Source organism: Myotis yumanensis, unplaced genomic scaffold (genome assembly GCF_028538775.1).
Source record: "Myotis yumanensis isolate MYYU_CA2020_CCGP unplaced genomic scaffold, mMyoYum1.0.hap1 SCAF_2, whole genome shotgun sequence".
In the NCBI taxonomy this organism is placed as follows: domain Eukaryota; kingdom Metazoa; phylum Chordata; class Mammalia; order Chiroptera; family Vespertilionidae; genus Myotis; species Myotis yumanensis.
Genome location: NW_027223753.1, coordinates 166,494,311 through 166,522,276, shown reverse-complemented (window position 1 = coordinate 166,522,276; position 27,966 = coordinate 166,494,311). Strand labels below are relative to the sequence as shown.

The 27,966-nt window shown below is 36.0% G+C and overlaps 1 protein-coding gene across 4 annotated transcripts in view; it reads left to right on the top strand.

Moving 5' to 3' along the window:
* Window positions 1-27,966, top strand: part of OPA1 (OPA1 mitochondrial dynamin like GTPase) — a 95,700-nt gene that overhangs the window by 15,479 nt on the left and 52,255 nt on the right. For 2 of the 4 annotated variants that reach the window (XM_070406543.1, XM_070406544.1), the window contains 14 exons: window positions 5,773-5,883; window positions 11,375-11,428; window positions 13,421-13,525; window positions 15,225-15,311; window positions 15,986-16,099; window positions 20,637-20,717; window positions 20,844-20,918; window positions 21,233-21,304; window positions 21,387-21,486; window positions 21,822-21,952; window positions 25,356-25,428; window positions 25,522-25,594; window positions 26,533-26,648; window positions 27,756-27,820. In XM_070406543.1, coding sequence (XP_070262644.1) covers window positions 5,773-5,883; window positions 11,375-11,428; window positions 13,421-13,525; window positions 15,225-15,311; window positions 15,986-16,099; window positions 20,637-20,717; window positions 20,844-20,918; window positions 21,233-21,304; window positions 21,387-21,486; window positions 21,822-21,952; window positions 25,356-25,428; window positions 25,522-25,594; window positions 26,533-26,648; window positions 27,756-27,820 — 1,257 coding nt within the window. The remainder of the gene's footprint in view (window positions 1-5,772; window positions 5,884-11,374; window positions 11,429-13,420; window positions 13,526-15,224; window positions 15,312-15,985; window positions 16,100-20,636; window positions 20,718-20,843; window positions 20,919-21,232; window positions 21,305-21,386; window positions 21,487-21,821; window positions 21,953-25,355; window positions 25,429-25,521; window positions 25,595-26,532; window positions 26,649-27,755; window positions 27,821-27,966) is intronic. The other 2 variants (XM_070406546.1, XM_070406545.1) reach the window with 1 other exon arrangement.

The window sequence follows — 27,966 nt, the reverse complement described above, 5'->3', positions numbered from 1 at the left end:
GATTCCTTATGTAAAAGGTGGTAGGTTAGCATACAGAGTTTAGCTGATACCAGTTTTAATTGGTTTGGTCTGGTGTCTGAGAGCTCCAGATTTAAAATGGTATTCAGGGTTTGGCCATAGTTTAATGATTGTCTTGTTTATACCTAAGTTTCTGGCTAGACTTCTACTAGAATTGTAGAAGAAAATGTGCATCAGATTTTTTTAAATAGTAGTAATAAATTGAAAACATTTCTATAGCTTAAACTAAAAAAAAAAGATTTGTGCTTTCTAATAGGAGAAACATCTAGAGAAATGCTGACAAGTAGAGGAACAGTTGGGACCTTTCAAAGTCAACTGACAAGAAAGTGATGGGGAGTTGAGGGAACACAGATGTCAGATTGTTTGACTTGAGTCAGACAGAATGAACAACATGTAGTGATTACCTGTAGTTCCCAGTCTGGGGTCACTAGACTTTAGGTGTTCTGGAAAGTTGTAATGGAGGTCTTTAAAAAGTCGACAGAAAGCATATCTTTGCACATAACAATGTATGGGCTAACTAGACATCAGGTTTCCTTGATTTTGCCTGGGTTTATTTCCATTCAGTTTGTGGACAGTAGTTATTTATGTTATGTTGATGAAAAGTGCTGATATGTATCTTTGATAAATAAAAAAAAATGGAAAATACTGAAACCACTTTTCAATAAATGCTTTTTATTAATCAAAAATTTTAAAACTTGTGTCCTCTTTAAAATATTAGAAAGAGCCCTTGGAGTGAGCTGAATATTTTTGAGACTTGGAGACCTTTAGAACTACCTGAAAACAAAATAGAAATTAGAGTGGTGAGCCTGTTTGAGTGAGTTAATTTATCGGTAGATTTCTGTATATTGCTCATAATACATAATGGGTGACAAGACTACTTAGTGTGTCTACTTTTTAGATTCAGTAAGATTGTTGTGTTCTAGTAAATATTTGCTAAATGAGACATTTTATTATCTGTTGTTTTCTATCATTTCTGATTGGTCATAAAAATATTGTAGAAATAAGGAATATGGTCATTCTAAAGATTATAAACAATTAAAATTTATAGAAAATATTTAGAGGACCTTTTAAAAGTCTAAATCATGAAAAGTGGCATTACTCTTTTAAGTATAATTATTAAACAGTAATACATTACTGCTTTTCCTTTCCATGTTACTTTATTTCTTATTTATGTGGCTTATGTTGTACCTCCAAGCTGAAATAGCTCTTTCCTTTCCTTTGGCTAATTACTCATCATTAAAGCCACGTTCAGTTATTACATTCATTAAGGCCTCTATAATCATTTTAGTTCCATTAATTATACTCTTAACATTTAGACCACTTGTCATATGTAGCACTATCTATTTTGGTTTGCATTCTTACTATTTATGGAATATTTCTACCACAGAATCTCACCTAGGATAGTGCTGAGCTCTTAGCAAAATCAGTTGATTGATTTAAACTCAGTAGAAGAGAGGCTAATTTAAAGTAATAAATGTGATGCCAATAAGAATGGGACTAAAGATTTTATGTAATATGTCTTTTTGCTGATTACCTGTGAATTTCTCTTGACCTTCAATATGTGGCAGCTATTGAGGAATACAGGAATGTTAGGTAGTACATATAGTATTGAATTGTAACAAAGCAGTGTTGCTTAAGTACTACTTACATTTCTGGGATTCCTTGTGTAACAAATGTGCTAATAAAATGAAATTCTCACAACCAGCACCATCAAGTAACTACAAAGTTAGGAAACTTGCAATTTATGTTTGGTTAGATGGTAATGATGATGATGACTATAATCATTGTTCTCTTATCTTTTAGTACATAAGTAAATAGCATATTTACATTATTTGATTAATTTTCCCCCTTTCTTAATCTCTGTGGAGTCTGTTCTGAGGATTGGGGAAAATGGGTTGTAGGGTTGATGTGTAGTTTATTTACAGAATAGGCATTTTTTAGTAAACCAATTGGGATTTTATGCTGGAAACTTTGTGTGCAGTATTAGGTAAAAGTAGCTTGTAATTTGATTCATTTAAGCGACAGATGTGTCAAGTCCTACTCTAGGTGCTAGCTTGAACACATGCAACGTGGCAGACATTATTCTAGATGCTATGTATAAAAACAAATAGGGTAGGGGCCCTGTTTGGCAATACGTTTTTAAATAAAAATATGGCATTTTAAATGTACTCACATATGAATGACTTATAATTTTAAGATTATTTAAAACTTTCTACCAAACTCATCTACTTTTAGGTTTTTGCAGCTTTTCAGTTGATATTTTGGTTTCTGGAATTATCACTGATTTTCTTGATCTGACATAATTTTTTAAAAAACAGAACACTGTACATGAAATGAGACTGTGAGAACTATAGCGTCACATTGACATAGCTAGGTATTTAGAGAGTATATCACCTGTAGTTTACACTAATTTTATTAATATGTATAACAATATATTTTATATGTAGTATGTATCAGTTAAAAATATGTGCTATTTCTTGAGAGAAAAATGTCTGAGCTAGGGAAAATATTTATTGAAAAAATGTGTTTTGTCCATTGAAGAAGTGTGTCTTGCACAGTGGATGCACACATTTCTTGCCCTTCCTATTCCACATGGCCTTAACTTAGAAGCTGTATACTCTATCACTTGGTATTTAGGGTGAGATTTAGTGCCTAAAATTGGACAAGGGTAACATCCTTTAGTCCTCTAGCATAGTGTAAACAGCCTTTTCTGTGTCTAATTCTTGTTTTTTCCTACTTTTTTCAGGAGGTAACAGTTAATTTCAACTATATTCACATAACAGTGCTTCCTTCAGTAACAGACTTGGAAGGAAAGTGAAGTGTCACTAGAAGGAGGGTGTTTCCTTGTAATGTAATAGAAATTAGAGTATTTACCATATAATTTATATATAAATATAAGCAATAAAATAAGGAGGGGTGTTTAAGCTATAAATAAAAAAGAATTGTGTGCCTGATAGATGAGCAGTTAAGAAATGTGGAATATTTTATCACTGCTTTGGCATTGTATGAATTAGAATACTGATTGATATGTTAGTTAAAGCACAGGTACACTACTGTATAAGCCAACATGGAAATTCCCTTCTTTAAAAGGAAATTGTTTTGAGAAATCTAAAGACTTGGATGATTAGAAGAAGTAACTATAATAAATGACAAAATGAATAAAAGTAAGTTGGATTTGGAATAAAATAAGTTGGATCTTTTTGCTTGATGAAAAGCAATGACACAAAACATTGAAAACATGCCTAAAAAAAATTATGGGAATGATGAGGGTAGTGAATTGGCTTTGTCTTTCTTTGCCAGACTTATCAATGACCATAGAATAATTTATTTAAAAGATATATCTTTATAGATAAGGTTTTTATAAATATATTTTATATTAAATTTGGAAACAAATGTTGACATTTCAGTTATGTTACCACTTTTATTTTTTTCTTCTCATACAGAAATATCAGCTAGTTTCATCCTTTGATTTATAGTATAAGTCAGCCAGTGCCATTATTATTGGCAATGATTATAGCTTTATGTATTAAAACTAAGAATCCAACAAAATAAATATCCCCCAAATTATATTCTAATAGTTTCCCTTAATTTAATATGCCTTTTTTGTTTGTATTTGCTTCTTTTTTTTTCTAACTTTATTTTTTGTCTTTTTATTGAGGTATAATTAACATATAAAATTATATTAGTTTCAGGTATACAACACAAAGATTCTATATTAATAGAATATATTGTAAAATAACCACCACAATAAATCTAGTTTTAACAGCCATCATCATACATAGTTACAAAGATTTTTTTTCTTATGATGGAAACTTTTAAGAGCTCTCTTAGCAACTTAATTTGTTATGATTGCTTTCTTACTATAACTATTATTTTTTATTTTTTAATATTTTTATTGATTTCAGGGAAGAAGGGAGAGGGAGAGAGTGATAGAAACATCAATGATGAGAAAAAATCTTTGATCTGCTGCCTCCTGCACGGCCCCCACTGGGGATCGAGGCCACAACCAGGGCATGTGCCCCAACCTGGATTTGAATCATGACCTCCAGGTTCACACAGGTCAACACTCAACAACTGAGCCATACTGGCTGGATTATTTTTTATTTTTTAAAATTTATCTTTATTGTTGAAAGTACTACAGTTGTCCTCTTTTTTTCCCCATTGACCCCTTCTGGCCTGCAACCATCCCCTACCCATTTCTTCTCTGAAAAACTTTTTTTATTTCTAGAAGTCTTTGGATTATATGAGTAAACTGAATTATAAAGCCTCTGGATGAGTCTGCTAATTAAAATTTGAATATTTCATTTTAAGAGACTTTCTAATTGCATTAGATAAAATCAAATAATTTTGATAGTTATTTTAAAAAGCTCTAAAGCTATATGAAACTCCTAATTTAGATTATTTTAACAAGTATTAGTTTCCCTAACTCCTTTTATTTTTATAATCTGGTAAATAACGAGCCAGAGCACTATTCGTATGCAAATCCCTGATCTCATTCATTAGAATTTAGTCTTTTTAGGGTTTATAATTGAGAAAATATTAGGCTTGTAACTATGTCAACTCTTAGTTTGTCTTTTCTCCCACATTTCTCAAGATCAATTATCTAATAGGCCAGAAATTAAAAGTGGTGTACAGAAAATGACATGTATTTTTAGTATCATGCCACATATGAATACATTGTGGTAAAAAAACTGCACCAGATTAACATTTCAGGATTATTAAATGGAATGAATTTTAAACATAGAAATGGTGATTATTTTGTACATGGGGCCAAACTGAGTTTGTTTTATTTAAATTTTTATAATTATTATATTATGTCCATATGTCAATTGTGTTCTCTTATAGTGCTTTTGCTTTAGTAATTGATATGTACTCTATATTCTCAGAGGGTATTTTTATTTAATGTCAAAACAGCTCATAAAAAGTGAAAATTTAGTCAAATTACTTATTTGATGATGTGTAAAGTTAAAACATTTTTTAATTTGCAAAAAGACAAAAGTGCTAAATTTTAGTCAAGTAAGTTTGTGTGTAGGCATGCAGAATATGTGAATTAATGTAAAATCTTGATTAACTTGATGCTCAGAAATTCAAATTAATATTTTTGAGGGGCTATAATGTTTAATTGAAGACATCAGATACAGTAGCAAGAAAAAACATTTACTTAAATAATAATTTAATAAGTAAATAAACAGTTATGTATCCTCTATTCAGTCCTATGAGAATTGTGGTTGAGAATTAAGAGATTTAGGCCTATAAGGTCAACACTTGTTTAAGAACTGTTTCATTTTTCCTCTCATATGGATCAGGTCTAAAGTATACACTAGTTCATATTGGCAATTCAAAAATAAAGGTTGAGGTATTTGTTTTCTTGAGTTTTCTATTACTAAGAAATTTACTTAATTACAATACCACCTTCCTTGAGCATTCCGGTTAATCTGGGTTTTACTGTAGATTGATATTATATATCTGGTTCATTTTATTCAGCAGTCACTTACTGCATTTTCCTTTTCACTTTTTAAACTATGCTGTTTTATATTTCTGAGATATCTAATTTTACTGAGGGGAAAAAAATGGAAATGTGGTACAGAGCCCAATTATATAGTGGCTCTAAAGGTACATAAATGTTTCCATTTTTTTTTGTTATATGCTTTCCATTCCTCCCTAACTTAACATTTGTTCCTTTCTTGTGCCCTTTGGTTTAACATTGTTCTCCTCCCCAATTTTCCTCTTTTCCTCATTGTAAACTCATGGCAGGGTCTGCTTGGTGAGCTCATTCTCTTACAACAGCAAATTCAAGAACATGAAGAGGAAGCACGCAGAGCTGCTGGCCAATATAGCACGAGCTATGCCCAACAGAAGCGCAAGGTGATGGATGGTTTAAGGGGGCTACTGATGTGTTCACATTAATCAGCCATTTCTACTGAGATCATGTCGCCTTAATCCATTTATGGACTCCAATTATGAGAAATTATTTTTGACAAAGTAAAACTATGAAAGATACATAATACAAATATGTAACTTTCCTGGAGAGGGTAAACATACCCAACATATGTATTTTCTAAAAATTAGATTAACTGTGAGGGTCCATGGAAGAATAATAAATTATGGTTTACTTGGTTCAGTTATTTAGTCATCCTAAGTTCTTAGCCAATTTGTTTACTTAATTGTTCTCCAAGTTTTATTTCTAAAATGAAAAGGATTACAGTGGGGCCTTAACTTACGAGTTTAATTCGTTCCGTGATGGAACTCGTAACTCAAATTACTCGTATGACAAATCAAAAAGTGAACAAGTGAGACACGTGATGCTGGGCTGATGTTGTGGCGTGCACTGTGACGTTCGCTGCGCCAACTAGCGGTGGGGTATCTGAAGCTGGCTCATAACCCGAATTTTAGCTCGCAGCTCAAAGCAAAAAATCGGCCGAGAGCCGGCTTGTATCTCGAAAAACTTAGCCGGGACACTCGTAAATCAAGGCCCCACTGTACTACTATGAATGACCATGTTAAATTATTTAAAGAATGAAATGTATTTGTTTTAGGTGAAATGGATCAGCAGAGAATGGCTTTATTTTTTATAGAAGAAAACGATTTTGATTTAATTTTTGGGCATAGTTATTCTTTTTTGGGGGTGGGGGTTAACCCTCACCAAAGGTTATTATTTTTTCCATTGATTCTTAGAATGGAAGTGTGGGAGGGAGTGGGAGAGAGGAAGAGAGAGAGAAACAGCAGTGTGAGAGAGACATGTCAATTGGTTGCCTCCTGCATGCACCCAACTGGGGCCCTAGCCCCTTTGGTGGGAGGGCCAATGCTCTAACCCCTGAGCAACACCAGCCAGGGCAGCGTAGTTATTCTTATTCAGGTTGATAAACTCATTGCATAAAGTTTATCCACATTCATCAATAAAGTCAGCACAAGTAAGTTTTACCTTGGACCACTGAAAGAACATTAGAAATCAGATCTAATTCTGTTTGCTAAAGAGCAGATTCTAATAAGAGTCAGTGTAAGTCTATACAAATATTTAGTTATAGATACAATCAAGAAGTCCTTAAAAATATGCTTTTGGCTGTTAGATGATCCCACAGTGTAGATCCCAAGGTTAATGTTTTAAAAAAACTTTCAAGATGAAATGAATGCAATGATTTAAAGTTATATTCTGATGAAATCAGCTAGTTGTCAGATATCAGAAAAGTTTTAAAGTTATGTACAAATCTTAGGAAGAAAGATTCAGTCATGCATATAATGAGCTTCCTGCAGATTCTAGTATTGGAATCAACCAATATTATAACGATTTAGTGCAATACTCCTGCTAACTAATCTTGTCTCATTTTGGTGGTTAACACTTAAGAGCACTTATCACAGTTTCCTTTATTTTTTCAGTGTCACTTCCTGGCTTTTCTCAATTCCATGGCTGTGGAATCACCTATTGTGTTTAGCTTTTAGTGAATGGATAACCTAGGTAGATAATAGGAAATAAATTATTTTTCTACTTTGTTAAATTAAAGCATGTATGTTACCAAAGAAACACTTATGCTATTTTTTAAATAATACCTGTAATTCTTACAACAACACAGATAAATTATTTTTTAAAAAAGAAAGACTTATTTTAAATGGTGCTTTAGCATTCTCTGTTCTGTATGCTGTTGAGAGTGCCATTTAAATATACTAACAAATTGGATGCTAAGGCTGAGCCTTAGCTTTGTTACAGAAGGAAGGGGAAGGAATTACTCCATTCTGGTACGTTGTTTAGAAATATGGATATAGTTCTAGTTAAAAGTTATTCTTAAATGTTCATAATGGTAAAATAACTTGAAATGAGTCCTGTAGATCTGCCATTTTCAGATTTTAAGGTATGGTTTAAGGTTTTTGTTTTTTTAAATCTGATGACTTAAGGGCTATTAGTAGTGAATACTGATTATTTTCTACATTGCCAAAGGTTAATGCTCATTTGAGGCCTACTTGCCATTTTTCAGTCGTTGTGATATTCCATTTCAAATATTTATTGGGTTATCCAATAACTTTTATGCCTCACTTTCCTTGTTTGTGGAATAGTGACTGATAGGACTGTACCTTCATCTATTTTATTACATTGCACAGTGGATCACCAAATCGTGGCTGTCCCTGCCCACTGTGAAGTTACCTTGGGTAAAAGCAAATGGGACTCTAAAACCATTTACACTCTTCTGTAGTAAGAGCGCTCTTCATCATTCCCCCTACTTTCCTAAAAAATAGTTTCCTTACTGTATCTTCTCTACTTTTCCCTTAGAGTTAGTACACAGATGACTTTTCAGCCATTCACCATAATCATCAAAATCCTAATTCATAAGATTTCTGTCAATCCAGGCATTTGATGTTTACTTGAGGTAGAAAACCACAGCTTTTGTTGCTTTTTAATAATTCTTTCATCCTTACCTTCTTGAAAATATAATAAGGCTTCATTTTTTATATCATGCTAGTAGTAGCAGCTATAAAATTCCCCTTGTATCTCCTGAGCAAAGGAGCTCTTGCAGGGAAGGTACATTAAAACTGCCTTTGGTAGTTTTGCCTCCTATGAATATGTACACATACAAAGACGTTTTTGAGGCTTTCATATATGTGTTTTGGTATTTCAGAATGGCCACAATGGCTTAGTAGGGAAAAATACTTAAAAATTTAAAATCAGGCTTGGTTTTGTGAGGAGCTAGTAAAGGTTTTTGTCTTTCAGCTTTAGCTTGTTTCTGCGGAGGATTCCGCTCTTTCCATCAGTTTCACAGCCCTGGAATTGTAGAAAAGCCCTGGTTTCAAGACCATTGATACCCATTTCTGTCAGGGTGAGTCGTAAATTAACTTCATAATGCAAACAATATATTCAACGGGACAAGAACTTATTCTTGTCATAAGGAGTTGAATTTTATCAGTAAAGTTCATCAAAATAAAATATATCCAAATTGCTAGTTAAGACCTTAAATAAGCTAGTCTCTTAAGAAAATATGTATAAGTATCTTCTCATTAATACTTATTTACCTTGTTTCCTAGAAAACATTAGGTGTAATTCTTGACTCCACCATCACTTGTCTTATAATAAAACATTAATTTTGATGTTTCAGTAAGCTAAACAGATAGAAGGTAAAATGGTGCATGAGTTATTCCTAACAATCATGCCAGAGGGCAAAAGATAAATCTACATACTCCTCAAAATATGAATTTATAAAAATCTTAACAGTCATGATACTAAATACTGTTAGCATAAAGATTGTGTTTGTAATATTCTAATAATCTTATATCATTTTAACTTTTTGTATACCCTTTTTATTTTACCAAATTACTAAGATAACCTTTTAAGCCTCTGGCTTATAATAAACAGTCTAACTTTTTGGTGTAATTGTATTGGTTTCTTAATTATTGCCCCATTGTGTAGAGTAATGTTGAATTTTCTATTTAATTTAGGATATATTGCATGAAATCATTAAATATTCACATTCAAACTAAAACAGTTTATACTAATACTGTTTATATATTTCATACTAATTTAGCTGCAGCTGGATGAATATTTAATGGAACAAAATAAATCAAAGTACCTTTTAAAATGAATTGGGAATTTAATCTGCATAAAAAAAATTTTTATGACCACATTGTTACAGTATGATGGCATGCCTTATGATCGAAATGTGGAATTATTTATTTCTCGTTTGGCCTTGAATATTTTGTTCTTTGGGTTATGGACTCCTTTCCAGCTTTCTTGTTTCCTCACATTTTAGGAGACTATTAATAATTCTTGCCCATGCTATACAAACACACAGTCAAATGAAAAGAGTTTCTATCCATGAGTCTCTCCTTGCTATACAGGAATGAGAAAACAACAAAAAAGTTTGCTTTATATTACCTTTTTTCTAATTATTAAAACATAGTTAGAGATTTTTAGGCATAAGCTTTTAAGGGAAAAATAATATGTACCTATTACTTCTAACAAGCATTGACATTTATAAAAAATATTTTTAATTGATTGCAGAGAGGAAAGGAGAGGGAGAGAGAGATAGAAATATCAGTGATGAGAGATAATCATTGATGGGCTGCCTCCTGCATGCCCCCCACTGGGGATCAAGCCCACAACCCAGGCATGTGCCCTGACCAGGAATTGAACCATGACCTCCTTGTTCATAGTTCCATGCTCAACCACTGAGCCATGCCGGTTGGGCCTCATTTTTATTTAAAAGAAGTATTTGGGGAAAACTTTGAGAAAGTATTTGGGAATAGGAATTAAAATCTCAAATTATCTTTATTGCATGGATTAGAATTATTAATGCCTTCTTGAACAAATCATTTAAAATTTGTTCATATACATTTGCTATCATGATGTCTTGATTGCTTAAATAGCCAATGAATAACAAGGATTTACATGAATCTTAACCAGATTTTTGTGTCCTATGAGATAAATTCATGTTTGCACATTTTGATGATCAGAAATTAGACAGTTATTTTGAAAGACTGAGAATAACAACTCTGTACCTCACCAAGGAGTCAAAACACAGTTACGTGGATTTGTCATAAATGACATCATTTTGATTAAAATTATTCATTGTGTTTGATATTTAGAATTGTATTGTGACAACTGTAAAGCCTGTTACACAATAAAGTTCTTTGTCGTTTTTGGATATTTTACTTTAGAACTATTAATATTAATAACAATTTGAAGTAGTTTCTGCAATACCTGTGGATCTTGTCCTACTTTTGTTTTATGTCCAAATTAATTTTAGTTGCTTTACTTGACTTCATTGCTACTGATGCATTTGCTATATTATGTGTTAACAGATCTTGCACTAGAACTAAATTTAAAAACAATCATCTGGCTCCACTTATAGCTCTGAAAATGCAAGTTGTTCTTTGCATTTGTTAAATACTTCCCTACTTACAGAATGGAAATGGATAATATTTGCTTAAAATATACACTATGATCAATGAACTTTTTCAGTACCTGTAAATGATAACATGTATCTGACTTCCCAAAACACTTTTCTGTAGGGCTGTCAATGCTTTATTTCTCCATGTATCCAAGTGCCTGTGCTTGAGCACAAAACAAGCTGTGAAGAACATAGTAACCATATACGTCTAATTTTTCTAACAAGCCATTCATAAGAAATGACTAGAATGGCAACAGGAAATGATTGCTTTTTAAGGTTTTTATTTAATATGAAATTTAATGAGCTCTTCTTATTGATGAATATAATTGTTTTTTACTTTCTTAAATATTATTTGATTTAAAATTGCTTTGATTATGCATATAAAATCAGTTTTTACTCTTAAAATACTTAAAAAAACGTTTAACTTATAGTGCATCCTATATAAACCTAATTCTATTCCAAATTAATTTCTTTTAAACATTTAGGTGACAGACAAAGAGAAAATTGACCAACTTCAAGAAGAACTTCTACATACCCAGGTAATTCTGATGTGTAAGAAGAGCCAAGGACTTTTTCTTATCCTATATAATAAAAGGCTGGCCATTGGTCACTGTCTGCAGAGCGATCAGTGGGGTAATTGGGCCTCTGCTCACACCCGCCTTGGCCTGGCACTGCCCACTCACCTCCATCATCCCTCCGTGGTCCTGCTCTCATCGGGGCCCATTGGGGCCGGCAGTGCCTCCAATGCCGCCTTCTGCCAACAGCAGGTCACTGACACCTGCCATGTTCCATGCCGCCCCCTGGTGGTCAGAGCATGTCACAGTGAGCCGTCTAACTCCCGGTCTAGGGGACAATTTGCATATTAGGATTTTATTATATAGAATACTATTATAGACTATTACTACATATAAATGAGTAATTCTATAAAAAATGTTTATAGTGGAATCTAACCTATGGGATGCTGGCTTCTGGCATAGTTCTACCTGTTTCATACTACATAGTTGAACTAAATATTATGTTTTTCTTTAATTTGGCTTACTGTGGACATTCTCTGAGGAGTGAACCATGAGTTCCTCTTATTTACTATGTTCTTGGAAGATTGACTACAACTTAAAAAATATTCTAAGAGATATTTTCCATTATAAAAGGCATGATATTATAGATTGAACATAAACATTCTGCTGGTTGTAGGATTAAGTAATTCTTAATAGTTTTTCAAACCTTGTAATGCTTAGAGAAGAAATTATAGTGTAAAAACTAAGAGGACCAGTTAGAAAAGGATCACAATTATTTAAGAAGAGTATGTAGCCAAGCATTTACTTTAGACAAAACAACCTGTCTAAATGCTTTGTCTTCTTAAAATCCGTTTTTATATCAGTATTTTAAAAATTAATGTGTAATCTCTGACCACAGAAACTTATCAGAAGTTGGAAAAGTTTGAGCCCTTGACTCATACCTTTCTATATACTCAAAACTCTGACCTTGGATAGGCTACCAAGTATCCCTAATCTTAGATTCCTAACCTGTTTAGCCTTTGCCTGGCGTGAAGGCTTAAGGAAATTATGCAGGTGCAACATTAACTAAAGGGCTTATCACATAATGCATGCACAAGCACTGTTAACTATTATTATTTTACTAGAGGCCTGGTGCACGAATTCATACACCAGTGGGGTCCCTGGGCCTGGCCTGGGATGGCTGAAACTGGCTCTCTGATATCCCCTGAGGGGTCCCAGATTGCGAGAGGGTGCAGGCTAGGCCGAGGGACCCCACTGGTGCATGATTGGGGCCGGGGAGGGACTGCGGAAGGGCTCCTGGGCGTGTTGAGTCCATCGCGCTCAGTCCCAATCGGCTGGACTCTGGCAGCAAGCTAACCTATGGGTCGGAGCGTCTGCCCCCTGGCACATCATAGCGACTGGTTAACTGGTCGACTGTCTGCCTCCTGGTGGTCAGTGCACATCATTGCAACTGGTCGACTGGTCAACTGTCTGCCCCCTGGTTGTCAGTGCACGTCATAGCGAGTGATTGAGTATCCTTAGCATATCACTAGCATATTATGCTTTGATTGGTTGAACAGACAACTGGACACTTAGCATATTAGGCTTTTATTATATAGGGTATCATTTCAATTAAAACACAAAGTAATATGGGGAATGGGAATAATTTGAATTTTTGCCAAATTGTCCCTATAATGAAGACTTAAAAATTTTTGATGTAATAGGAAATATTGCTTCATGGAATGTACTTAAGGACTGGCTTCTTTAAATGCTTACATTTTTAAATAATTTCTTCATTGTAAATACCAAAGAATTTTTCAAATAAAATGCCAAATTATAATAGAAAACTATAATGAAATTTATTGTTGAGATTTTCATAATTTATTCTCTCAACATTGTCATAGGAGCTTTTTAAATGAAATAATTTATTTTGAATAGTCAGGAGATATGACTTCAGGATTTTGGAAGCCTTTAATTTAGACTTAATGTTATTAACCCATCTTTTTCTAATGTAGTTATGGTATTATTTTGTTTCAGTTAAAGTACCAGAGAATCTTGGAACGGTTGGAAAAGGAGAACAAAGAACTGAGAAAATTATTGTTGCAGAAAGATGACAAAGGCATCCATCATAGAAAGCTTAAGGTATTTTAATTTTATCTTAATTTGTTGGTTCTCAGGACTTTGCATGTTCATCAATACTAGTGTGTAAGGGACCATAACCATACGTGTTCTATCCTCCTTTGTCACCTGCTGTCCTTCAGGGATAGGAAGTTCTCTTCCTATATTAGCACATTTTATAAAGTGTAGTTTCCAGACATTGATTTTAAACTATGCCCATAAAAATCTTCATACTTTTACCAGCCATTTCTCATGAATCAGTTTATTTTTCTGAAATGCCTAGTATATCTTTAGGCCTATTTCGTTTCTACAGCAATAAAACCAGAATTCTGAGTTGATGGATGTTTATATATGACTTACCATCATTGCCTTACTTATGTTTCCAGCAAATGATTAGGCTACTTTCTTCAGTTTTAAGAAAGTTAACATTTTCTTCTGGAAAGTTCCTTAGGCATTTTAAAGAATTTTTGAAAAAGCATATGCTGGTATTGTTATCAGCATATTGGTAATTGCCATTATCAATAAAGTAAATCTTATTTCCCACTAAACCAAGTTGTATGTATTAAATTAAATTGGAGTAATTCTTCTAACTTGTATCCCCTATAAATAAACTGAATTTGGGTGTAGCAAAACTGCAATAAGTCATGGCACAGACATTTGGTACCATGGTCCAAAGATATGTAATTGTAGTTTAAGCAACCTGTATTAGTAGTTCTGCTCTAAATCAGGATTGTATAAAACAAATGAATAGCATGGCTTTATTTACAGGTTACTCACAGCAATTGAGAAAAGTTATGTCCAAGTATTAATATATTTTGAAAGTTTATGTCAGAAAAAGTATATTCTGTCATAGAGTAAAATGTCAATGAAAATTCAAAGAATTTTTTGTTTATTTCTTAGTGGAGGGATAGCAGTTGCTTCACATTTATTATTTCTAGCTTTTAAGAGATGAAGGGAACTGTAGGCCCTTATGTTGTTTCTACTGTAGGGTTAAAACTTACCTTTAATTATTAAATGCTTGATAGCAGACCTTTTTTCCCAGCCAGTGTATTTGTTCATTTATTCATCAAATACTTACTTGAATCTTGTTATTTGTCAGGTACTGTTTCCACTTACAGAGAGAAACAATACTGGATGTCTGCCCCTGGTGCTCTCACTTATTAGCTGTGCAGTTGTCAAAGTATACTTAATCATGCTTACTGGCTTAACCATCTTTTTGGTCATTCTTTCTCCACTTTAGTCTTCTTTTCAGTCTTTCTTTCCCCGCCCCCCACCTCCTATCTATTTCTATCTCTATCTCTATATCTGACACACCAAATTTGGTAGAAGATGATTTCCTTTCAGTTGGTCATCTAGCACCTTATTTGGCCTTTATGCTCTTAATGGTTTTCTTTGTTGGGCATTTAATATTAACTCTTCAATATTAAATAACAACTTCCCTCTTTTACCATTTAGTTAGAAAGTTAGGAAATCCTAAATTAGTGTACTTTAATTATCAGTGTATCTCTAAATAAAATAAATTGGATAAACTAGATAAGAAGAAATGAAATTTTATTATATACTGTTTTACTATGACTGTGTATTTGCATAACTAGAAAAAAACAATACCATGATTATGGAAAAACATTATGAATTTATCAGCTTTTTTTTCCTCTTGACACGTCTATGGTATTTTTTTAAATGTTTTCACTATTTAATTAATATTATTTTTTTACTTTTGTAGAAATCTTTGATTGACATGTATTCTGAAGTTCTTGATGTTCTATCTGATTATGATGCCAGTTATAATACACAAGATCATTTGCCAAGGGTAAGTGAAAACTTAATACATAGTGAAATGGCCTCTTAGCAAAAATTTAGGTTTTAAAAAAGTTATGTGTATGTACACACACACAATACATACACATTCATGTATACATATACATACAGATTAAACCAGAGACATATACTTTTTTATATAATATTATGAGTTATAGATGATTTTTTAAGTATTGAATGTTATTTGAGTACTTTGATCCATTGGTCGACTTACATTTATCTGTGACAAAGGAAGGCTGTTACATATTTGGCATTACATATTCATAATATCCATTATATTAAAGTAACTGAACAGTGGATTAAATTCAGCACATGAGTGAAATTTAACCTGATAGAATTGAAAATGTCTTTGTAAAGAGTAAACTAGCTATGAGAAAGACTTGTGGAACTTGAATGATCTGGTTTTAGAAATAGTGGTTTAAATTAACACAAGTTTTTAATAAAATTTTAACTATACTAGTAAATGGGTCCGAATCATGTTTTGCTATTTATATTTTCAATATGCATACACGTATCAACTACCAATTTTTTCATGGATGATATTTTTTAAATCATTTAACTGTAGATACTTGAAAAGACTAAAAAAATCTTGGCGGCATTTCAAGTATGTTTAAATTTAAGTTGGTATTGAATAATATAAATAAATGTTATTGTTTTTGCCGTAAGGTTGTTGTAGTTGGAGATCAGAGTGCTGGGAAAACTAGTGTGTTGGAAATGATTGCTCAAGCACGAATATTCCCACGAGGATCTGGGGAGATGATGACACGCTCTCCAGTTAAGGTAAGAAAATAGACCATCTGAATGAAGTTCCTTAGAGCTTTGTTTATTATGTTGAAATGAAGAGTTTTAACTAAAGAAAGAATTGACACGGAGCATTTGGAATTATTCCTATTAGAAATAAGTAGGAGGCACAGTCAGGAAGCCTGTGTAACAGGAGCTGAATAAGGGGAGAGGAGGACAAGGGTGCAGTGGGAGGCCAGGCTATCCTGTTATTAGGCTTTGGAGTTTAGTCTGAGTAAGAGAATAGAATCTTGGAAGTGGAGTCAATAAATAGAGATAATTATCTGTCTTTAATGTAAAAAAAAGTAGAAAATGGGGCAGTAGCAGTTGAAATATGTTGGGTCAAGGGAGTGTTTTAAAGATATTTATATGCTACTAGAGGCCCGGTGCACGAAATTTGTGCACAGGTGGAGTCCCTAGGCCTGGCCAGTAATCAGGGCCGATTGGGGCTAGGCCGATCAGGGCCGGGCCAGAGAGGAGGCAACGGTTGCTGGGTTGGGCGCAGAAGGAACAGATGCCGGACACCAATGCTGCCATTGTCGGTGCCCCACCACTGTGCAATTCCTGCTTCCCCCGCTCCTCCCTTCCCTCACCACCGTGCCGCCACCACGACGGGCGGGCAGCAGGACGATCGGGACCTGCTGGCTGGGGGAAGGACGGCATGGGAGATTGGCTGCACCCACCTCTGGTTCTCCGTCCCAGCCCAGGGGCCAGGGGGAGGGACTGTGGGAGGTTGGCTGGTGGGGGAGTTTGGCTGTGGGAGCACACTGACCACCAGGGGGCAGCTCCTGCATTGAGCGTCTACCACCTGGTGGTCAGTGCACGTCATAGCGACCAGTCATTCCGGTTGCTTAGGCTTTTATATATAGATATAGAGATAGAGATAGAGATAGAGATAGAGATATGTTATGATCTGGTTGAAAAAAAAATGATGCAAGAGAGAGGGAGCAAAGTCATTGAGGTAAGAGTCTGGGATTCAGTGTACAAGTTGCCCATATAGAGAAATACTGACAATTCATCCATGGTTACAGGAAGGAAGTCTATGGCTTCAGAGTCTCTCATTCCACAAATATTCATTAGGTGCTTAATATGTGCCAGCAGTGTTCTAGGCAGTGTGTTGGTAAACAAAACAAAGATCTTTGACATAATAGGGGATATGGTCTAGTAGAGAGAGACAGATAATAAATAATCTATACTAATAAAAGGGTAATATGCTAATTAGGGTGGATGTCTTCTGGATGACCTTCCGGACAAAGCCACAGTGGCTGCGAGGGCCGAGGTGCAGCTGCAAAGGGCCCAGGCTCAGGCCAGCAGTGGCAGCAGCAGCGGGGAAATGGGAGCAGTGCCTTCCCCTGATCCGCCAGGTCGCCTCCTGCAGAGGGAGGCCAGACTGCAGCTTAGGCCAGGGGCCGAGGCAGAGGCGGTTAAGGGCGATCAGGCAGGCAGAGGAGCAAGTTAGGGGCGATCAAGCCAGCAGGGGAGCAAGTTAGGGGCTATCAGGTGGCAGGGGGCCAAGGTAGGAGCGATCAGGCCCGCAGGGGAGCAAGTTAGGGTCGATCAGGCTGGCAGGGGGGCAAGGTAGGGGCGATCAGGCCGGCAGGCAAAGGCAGTTAGGGGCGATCAGGTAGGCAAGCAGAGGAGTTAGGGGCAATCAGGCAGGCAGGCAGGCAAGCAGTTAGTAAGCAGCGGTCCCGGATAACGAGAGGGATGTCCCAGAATGGAGAGGGTGCAGGCTGGGGTGAGGGACCCCGTATTGTGCATGAATTTCATGCACCAGGCCTCTAGTAGACATAGTAAGTAACTAAGTTACATAGTATGCTAGAAGGTGATAAGTGTGCACAGAAGAAAACAGTGGAGCCGGGCAATGGGAATGGTGGTACCAGGGTACTGGTAAGCTGCATGAGGAGGTGACAGCTGAACGACGATGTGCAGAAAGTGAGGGAGGGATTCTTTGGGTATCCTGTTCAAGAGTGTTTCATGCAGAGAGAACATTACTGCAAAGCTCCTGAGATAGGTAGCTGCTTAGTGTGTTCCAGGCCAGTGTGGCGAGAGCAGAGTGAAAAGCAGCCAGGTGATGAGGTCAGAGGGATACTGGGGAGAGCAGATTATTAGAGCCTTGTAGGTTATCATGCAAACTTTGGTTTTTGTTTTGAATAAAATGGAAGCCAATGCAGTGTTTTGAGCAGAGTAACAACATACTTTTTAAAAGGCTCACTCTGACTGCTCTGTTGAAATAGACATCGGCAAGAGGTGTAGAACCAAGGAGACCAGGTGGGAAGCTATTGGAGTACCCAGGTGATTCTTGTACCAGAGAAGTAGCAGTGAAAGTGGTAAAAAAATGGTTGAATCTGTGATGGAAGTAGGATCTACATGATTTTCTTACATATTTGATATGGAGAGAGAGGAAGTCAGTTGTCAGGATGACTTGCGGTTTTGGCCTGAATAAATTAAAGCATGTGATTGGCTTGGGGGAGTCTGAATTAGAATGAATTAGCTTTGGGGAAGAAAATCAGGAGTTTGGAACTTGTTAACAAAAAAGCAATTGTATATACAAGTTTGTAGAGAGGTCTGGGCAAGCTAGAGACTTAAATTTAGGAGTCATAATCGAATATCTAAAGGTAATATAGAAAGCCCTGGTCTTCCTGGGTAAGATCACCATGGGAGTGAGTAGAGAGAGAGAAGACAGAATGGAGGCTTATGTCCCAACATTAGAGATTGAGAGAAATGGAAACAATGAAGGAGTTTGTGAAGGAGCAACCAGTGTGATAGGAGGGAAACCAGAACACTGTGGTCTGTGTCCTGAAAGTCAGGAAGAAAATACCCAGGAGGAGGGAGTGGCGGGCAAGGTCAGGGCTGCTGGTAACCAAGGAAGGTGAAGACTAAGAACTGATTATTGAATTTACAGTGGAGGCAAGTAAGTGGCATTGTGGACATTTCCTTCTGATTGCTTCTACTCCCTCAGAGACATAAGCTAGATTATCAGCTGTTAAGTAGACAGAGGGGAGAGGGTATTGAAGATGAATAAGTGGGGAGTGTGAAGTCTTTTCTAGGCGAGTGATGAGTCCAGGATTGAGTTGATGAGGGAAGTCAAGAAATATTAGGATTGCTGAGTGGTACTGATGTCCCCATTAAGGTGTGGACACAAATTTAAAGGGACACTGTATGGTTGTGTGTGTGTGTGTGTGTTTTTTCTTTTAGTTCAGCTGGTGGTGTATTATAGAATAGTTGGAGAATTGGAGACTTGAAATCACCAAGGATGAAGGCCAGAATAGTGGTAGAAAATGAGACAGTGAGGCTGATGCTAAAATCTTTTAGAAATGGAGTTTTTTTTATAATGGCAACAAGCAGTCTGGTGTGATTCATACAGAGTGCACGGGATCTGGCTGCGAATTCAACCATGTTGTGTCAAGCTAGTTCCTTTTTCATTGCTCCATAGCAGTGATTTTTAACCTGTATGCCGCAAGAATTTTTAAAGCATGCTGTACCTGACTATTTAGTCAGGGGCACTGACCTCTTTTCTCTTACATTGTCAAAAAAAGTACAACAGCCAACACAATAGCCATTTGGTATGAATGAATCAAAATTATACCTATTTTATGCTGTTCTTGTTAGACCGATAGAAAATATATTTTTTGGTGTGTTGCAGAATTATAGTAATTAACCTCATGGTATGCCATGAGATGAAAAAGGTTAAAAAGCACTGTTCTGTGGTATTGTTTGGCTGTACCACACTTTACAGATCTATTTGGAATACTTCTAATTTAGGAAGAAAATGAACTGATTACACCTCATATCATGCTCTGTAATCGACTGTAAAAACATTTTAACCTACCTTTTACATTGTTAGCAGCACCCTAATTGCAGTGGCTATAGATGATGTTATATTTTAGGGGTTCACTTTCTTCTGTCAGGCTGATCCAGCATGAACACATTTTTTTGAAACCAACAAGACTGGTCTCTCTCCAGTGTGCCCTTCCTCCTATAGTATTTACCAGGATTTCTCCTGGGTTGACTCTGAACTCCAGATTTTTGTGTCACCTGAAGAGTGGGATCTCCAGAATCTTGAATCTTGACTTAGTGTGTTAGCCTCGTTAGCAGCTTCTTTCTGCTTTGTTTCTTAATGTGTAAATGCCTCAAAGGGAAATTGTATGCAGAATATTCTGGAGGGCTCAGAATTTGGAGATTCATCACTGCTGTGAATTTTTCTCTGGGACCTTGGCAACCTGAATCGTGGCTGTCTGGGCTTCTCAATCCAGTAAAACTGTTAAAGTTTTAAGCTTTTCTCTCAGGCCACAAATTAGCAAATGCCCTGGGGAAAATACCTGCAGGAATATCCCCCACAAATTCTTTAGGGTCTTGGACTCAGTCCAGGTTTCTCTCTGATGCCTTCAAACAGCTGGTTTTGTTTTCTAGCCTGTTAATCTAACCTCAGTAGAAGGAATTGTACATAGACCATGTACATAGACCATGTAAGTGCTATGGGAATTAATATGAATTGTAAATACATTATTACATTTCAATTTTCTATTAATTCCAGGTGACACTGAGTGAAGGTCCTCACCATGTAGCATTGTTTAAAGATAGTTCTCGAGAGTTTGATCTTACCAAGGAGGAAGATGTAAGTAGCATTCATGTGAGGTTAACGTGTGTAACTTTATCACCTGCGTAAGCTTATGAAAGACAACGACAGGGAATATTTGTTAACTGAAGGTTTTCTCAGGACTTTGTTGTTTTCCGTTCATAGCTTGCAGCATTAAGACATGAAATAGAACTACGAATGAGGAAAAATGTGAAAGAAGGCTGTACTGTTAGTCCTGAGGTAAGTGTGCAATTCATTTCACCAGTGTTTTGTGGAATCTAATGGTCATGATATGAAATAAATCATAATATTGACATTGATATTTAGATTGCTGCTATTCCAAGATAACAGATATTTTTAATAGTCCCAATAATATATCATTTTGTAGGAAATTGTCTTAGAATAATTACTTTTAGGATCAGAAAAAGAATAACATTTTTCTGAGCACCATATCTGAATGGATGAGATACAGACTTTTCAGACTATATATCACCAAAGAGTTCCTAACAAATTTCCCCCCCAATATTTTTTGTTTTGTTTTGTCCCCTGAGTAGACCATATCCTTAAATGTAAAAGGCCCTGGACTGCAGAGGATGGTGCTTGTTGACTTACCAGGTGTGATTAATGTAAGTATATACAAAACTTGTATTTTGTCATATTCCTTTGTGGAAAACATTTATAATGACATTTAAAACCTTTTTCTTTAAGACTGTGACATCAGGCATGGCTCCTGACACAAAGGAAACTATTTTCAGTATGAGCAAAGCTTATATGCAGAATCCTAATGCCATCATCCTATGCATTCAAGGTAAATATATCACAAGATTTTAATTGCACTGATATGCTTCCTTTAGCAATCCAGGCTTTGCTCTAAATATGCATGTTACATAAACATGCAAGATAAATATGTTTCACCCTCTTTTATTTGTTTTATTGGTAAATAGCATTGAAGTTGGGAATAATTTTGTAAATTTCACTGTAGGTATCATAGAAATTTTTATTGGCTAGAATATCTTTTCATAACAACAGATGTATTAAGAAAATTTTTCTTACTATAATGTAGACACAACAGTGTAGCTTGTAGAAATTTTAAAAATCCATTTTGCAATTATTACAGTGTCATATTTTTATTTTATTTTTCAGATGGATCTGTGGATGCCGAACGCAGCATTGTTACAGACTTGGTCAGTCAAATGGATCCTCATGGAAGAAGGACGATATTTGTTTTGACCAAAGTAGACCTGGCAGAGAAAAACGTGGCTAGCCCCAGCAGGGTGAGGTTCTTTATTATGAAACAAAAGATTCTTTGTACAAAAACCTGTATTTTACCTTATTCCTGTGTGGAAACCATTTATAATGATATGACAGGAACTGTTTGTAAAAAAAAAATAAAATATCCTGTGGAATACTTTATCAGAAAGTAGTAGAGGTTTTTTGTTTTTGTTTTTGTTTTGGTTTTCTGTAAAAAAGTATTGGAAAGTTATAGTAAATTATTTAAGTGCAATTTTGAGGTATAAACAAAATTCTATAATTATAGTTTGCTAATGTTGTATACTTTAAATAATTTTGTATGCTGACATACTGTCATTAACCTCATTAGTGATGTTTCTTTTTAAATTGATGTTCATAAATTAGTATAAAACTAGTGACAGTAAAGATTCCTTTTGGACCGTATGTATGCTTTTTTTTTTTTTTTTTGCAGAAAAACATTATCTTTCCTAACTGATCAAAGACTGTATTTGATCATATAGCAGATTTTTATAATAGAGAAGGCATTAGATTAGTTGTTAGCAGTCTTATCTGTGCTCTACCACCAACTGGTGTGTCCTTGGGCAAATTTTGTTACTTTTCTGTATCTAGTCAATGCACAATCCAGCCTAGTAGTCTAGTTCAGTGATTTTCAACGGTGTGCTGCAAAAATTTTTAAAACATGCAATTCCTGAGTATTTAGTCAGGAGCCCAATCTCTTTTCTCTTAGATTCAAATAAAAAAATAACAGCCAACACAACAATAGCTATCTATAGTAAATGAATCAAAATAATACCTATTTTTTTTGTTGGATCAGCAAAAAATATATTTTTTGGTGTGCCGCAGAATTTTAGTAATTAGTTTATGTGTACCATGAGATGAAAAAGGTTAAAAATCGTTGGTCTAGTTGATCTCTAGGGTCATTTCATTTCTGAAATTCTGTGACTTCAACTTCCTATACACGTTGCTCAGTGTCCCTAAAGGAAAGAGGTTTATTTCAAGGTAACATTATGTGTGTTATTGGGGTTCAGGTCTTGACTTAGGTCATGCTCTCTACTTAATTGTAAAGGTGTAAGGTATCCTTATTAAGAGTGAAGAATGTAGCCAGATTGCTTGGTTTTAAATCCTGTCCCTACTGTTTGATAGCTTTGTAAACTGGGAAAAGTTATTTAAGTTTTTTAGTGCTTTAGGCCTCCTCATCTGTTGGAAATGAAGGTACTAATGGTACTAGCTCATAAGTTGTGAAGGTTTAATGAGTTCAATACTTGTTTTAAAAGTGGTTGAAATAGTGCTTGGCACAAAAGTGTTATACACAGGGTGGCTGTCATCTGTTATTATTTTATTATTATTATATTCTTATTCCCCATAGAACAACAACTTCAGATATAAGTACCTATCCCTGCCTAGAATTTCTCTCCTTTCCACCTGAAGCTTTCTGGAACTGGGCTTCTTTGTCAGGTTCCCAAGACAGATACCTCTTATGTTCACTGATTGGAGGACTCACAGGACTCAAGCACATACTTATACTCACACCTAAGTTTTATTTCAGTGAAAGGAGACAAAGCAAAATCATAAAGGGAAAAGGGACAAGAGATGATGTCTAGAGGAAACCAGGCTCACGTTTTCAAGAGTCCTCTCCCAGCAGAGTCACAGAGTACATGCTTAATCCCTCCAGCAACAGGGTGCTCATTAGAGACTCAGCACCTAAGGTTTTTATACGGACCTGGTTATGTAGGCACCCTCAGGTACCAAAATACAGACACCCAAAGGAAAGCAGACGTTCAGCATAAGCCACATTGCTTGCACAATTGAGCTACTGTTATTTAGGGAAAGTTTTATATCGTTGTAGGGAATTGTTTACTAGTTAAGTTCCCAGATGCCAGCGTAGGACAAGAAGGCCTTTCTGAGGACTGTGTTAACTCTTTAATCTGACCTTGGCTTTGCCTTATTTTATGGGTGAGGCATGCTGTGGCAGTATTTGTCCTAATATGGAGAGAGGGGGAGAAGTAGGTGAAAGCAAATTTCTGTGCTTTCTTCCCATCTCTCTCCATTATTTTCATTTCTTTTTCCTCTTGTCTGGGATAGTGAGTTTGCATTTCTTTTGAAATGTAATTTAAGCTCATAGCAGTCCTTTTTCATACCAGAGTCAGCATTAGCTTAGGAATGTGGCATATCTTAGAGCAGGGATTCTTACATCAGTAAGTCTTCAACTGGAGGGCCTTCTGGGAGTAGGAACTCTTTTACACTGTGTGAATGATAGATCTCTGTACAAATGTGCGTTTTTCTAGGGCCAGAGACTGTAGTTTTGGTTATATTTAGAAAAAGATTTTTGACCCTAAAAGAGTTGAGAACCGGGGGTACAAATATTTTTTTTACAAAGAGTATAAAAAGACAGTCCAACTTGGTTAGAATTTAGATATTTGCAGAAGAATATGGGGAAATAATAGCAGCTACCATTCATTGAATCTTCTGCATTCCTGGCACTATGCTAAGTATCATTATTATCACATATAGAGGCCTGGTACATGAATTTGTGCACCAGTGGGGTCCCTCCGCCTGTCCTGTAGGATCGGACTGAAACCGGCTCTCTGACATCCTCCGAGGGGTCCCGAATTGCGAGAGGGCGCAGGCCAGGCCAAGGGACCCCACTGTTGCACGATCAGGGCCGGGGAGCGACATGGGAGATTGGCCAGCCAGAGAGGGACTGCAGAAGTGCTCCAGGACATGTCCAGCCCATCTTGCTCAGTCCCAATCGGCCAGACCCCAGCAGCAAGCTAATCTGTGGATTGGAGCATCTGTCCCCTGGTGGTCAGTGCATGTCATAGCGACTGGTCAACTCTCTGCCCCCTGGTGGTCAGTGCACATCATAGTGATCGGTTGAGCGGACTTAGCATATCATTAGCATATTATGCTTTGATTGGTTGAATGGCTGACTGGTCGACTGGACACTTAGCACATTATGGCCAGAGGGAAGCTCGGGTCCCTGGTGCCAGAGGGAAGCCAGTGCCAGCAGCTGGGGGAAGGAAGGCCTACTCTTGCATGAATTTCGTGCATCGGGTCTCTAGTATAGGATAATTTTCTTAACAACCATTTTGAAAAAGTTGGAGTATACTTAAGGCCACATAGCTAGTAAGTGGCAGAGCAGAAATTCAAACAGAGGCCTGACTCTAAAGCAGTACACATCATTCCAAGTTTTAATTTTGATACTTGTGTTTTAATAAAACATTTTTAGTATACTAAAATTAAATGTATTTATTTTTTCCTCAAATAGAAATTGAAATACATTTTAATCCTTTTGTATAGGTTTACATATTTAAATTAACTGTACATATACAGCATTATTAATTTTCCTTTCTAAATGGTATATAATGCTCTTTAAAATTAAGTAAACCTTTATCTCACATTTATTTTTCTCACTTTTAAAAATAGATTCAGCAGATAATTGAAGGAAAACTCTTCCCAATGAAAGCTCTCGGTTATTTTGCTGTTGTAACAGGAAAAGGTATGCAAAGATGGATTACTGTAATTGAAGTTTTTGTTGTTTTCAAGTGATAAACATTTTCTCAGCGAGAACTTCATCATCATCTTTCCCTAGGAAACAGCTCCGAAAGCATAGAAGCAATAAGGGAATATGAAGAAGAATTTTTTCAGAATTCAAAACTCCTAAAGTAGGTATCTTGTTTAAACATTTAAAGATTTGATAGTGAGGGAGTAGCTTGAACTAGTAGTTTTCACTTAAAAGTTTCTTTATAGCTGTTAGTTTAACATTGACTTTTCAGAATTTTTCCCAGATGGTACCTACTAAATAAGTCCTCCAGCTACCTTGACAGAACTCAGAGCAGTTTATCACATGGTGCAATACATGCTGACATAGTAAACTGCCCCTGGGGTGTGGGCAATGAATGACAGCATGGACACCTGAAGTTGTGTTACTCATAAAGTGATTTTTAAAAACCAACACTTACATTTTTAAATGCATGTATCTATTTCTCTTTCAGTGTTGGGGAAAATTGAAGTGGGCTGGGGATGTCAAAGGGGTATCCCTAAATACTAGTAGATATTGACAGAAATTATCAGAAAATATGATACTAAAGAAAAGCAAAAAGGAAGAGCTAAAGGGCAACTGAGTTATAATAAAACTTTATAAGTAGAGAGTCTCTTGAAGTGGAAAAGTATGTTTGCCTCTATATTAGTATAGTAAATCAATATAGTTCTCATAGACATACTATTGAGTATTTTCTGAAGGGATAGGAGCTCACAGGTGTATAGAACTGTGCTGTCCAATACTGTAGTCACTAGCCTTGTGTGGTTATTTAAATTTAAAGTAGTTAACATCAAATAAAATTAAAACTTAATTTCTTAATCACACTAGCCACATATTTCAAGGACTCAATAACCCCATGTGGCTAGTAGTAGCTACCATATTGGTTAATTTAGATATAGAATAGTTTCTTCATCACAGAAAATGTTATTGGACAGTGTTCCTATAAAAATGTATACGTGGGCTGTTCTCATTAGGTTATCATAACAAGCACATTCTCAAACTTAGTGATGGTATCGTCCTTTTGTTATTTTAGTATACTTTAACTCTTGTTACTTTTAATAGGGCCAGCATGCTAAAGGCACACCAGGTGACTACAAGGAATTTAAGCCTTGCTGTATCGGACTGCTTCTGGAAAATGGTACGAGAGTCAGTTGAACAACAGGCTGATAGTTTTAAAGGTAAGTTGGGTTTTTTAAATAAGGCAGCACATTTAGACATTATATTAGCTGGCAATCTTAGGCATCCATGAGGTTCTTTACTCCCTTTAACAGTTGCTTTTCAGTTCATTTACTATTAGATAGTACGTGGAAAATGCAGTATTACAAGAACAGGGTGTTTCCTCTCAAAGGAAACATTGCTGGGAGCACACTGCGAGTTTCAACAGATTAGAAGGTGTGCAGTAGTATTTGGGAGAAAGAGCTTAGTAAACTGCAGTGAAGTCAGAGTCCCCCTTTGGGGGTTGAGGGGAGAGGAAATGTGTTAGGAATCAGCATTCTGCGCCTCGGCTAGTTCATGAATTCCATACTTTTCCTGCTCCATGGCTTTGCTTCCATAGTTTCATTTGGTGATAGTACACATTTCTTCCTTTTTTCATTTGGCAATCCTACCTGTTTATTCCATTTAGTCCCTAAGCAACCTTGTAGGTATTAGTATTAGTCCCATTTTACAGAAGAGAAAACTGAGGACAGAGTACCTTACCTAAGTAATACAGTGGGGCCTTGACTTAAGAGTGTCCCGACTAACGAGTTTTTCAAGATACAAGCCATCTCTCGGCCGATTTTTTGCTTTGAGTTGCGAGCTAAAATTCGGGTTATGAGCCAGCTTCAGATACGCCACCGCTAGTTGGCACAGCGAATGTCACAGTGAATGCCACAACATCAGCCCAGCATCACGTGTCTCACTTGTTCACGAATAATTTGAGTTACGAGCTCTGTCACGGAACGAATTAAACTCGTAAGTCAAGGCCCCACTGTACACCCAGCATCATACAGCAGTAGACCCAGGATTTGAATCTTGGTATAAATGCAGAGTCCATGCTCTTAGCTACTGTACTAAACTCTTTCGGTCATGTGTTTTGTGGATTAGATGTAGAAACTAGAGTCAAGGAGATTAGTTTGGAAAACTTGCAATATGAGATTCAGAGATGTTGAGAGCCTACAGTACTCAGGAGGCATAGGTGCACACTTAAATTCAGTTAATGAAGAAGATATGCATGATAGCCTTTAGCCACTGCCTGTGGAAAGAAAGAAAGTCCTCTAACTTGAACACCTGTCCTTCTTCCTCAGCAACACGTTTCAACCTTGAAACTGAGTGGAAGAATAACTATCCTCGCCTTCGAGAACTTGACCGGGTAATGTTTGTGCACCTCATGTATTTTACATATATCTAATCCAGCAATTTTCAAACAGTGTGCTGCAAGGTATTTTAAAACATGCAGCACCTGGCTATTTAGTCAGGGGCACTGACCTCTTTTCCCTTAGATTGTCAAATAAAAAA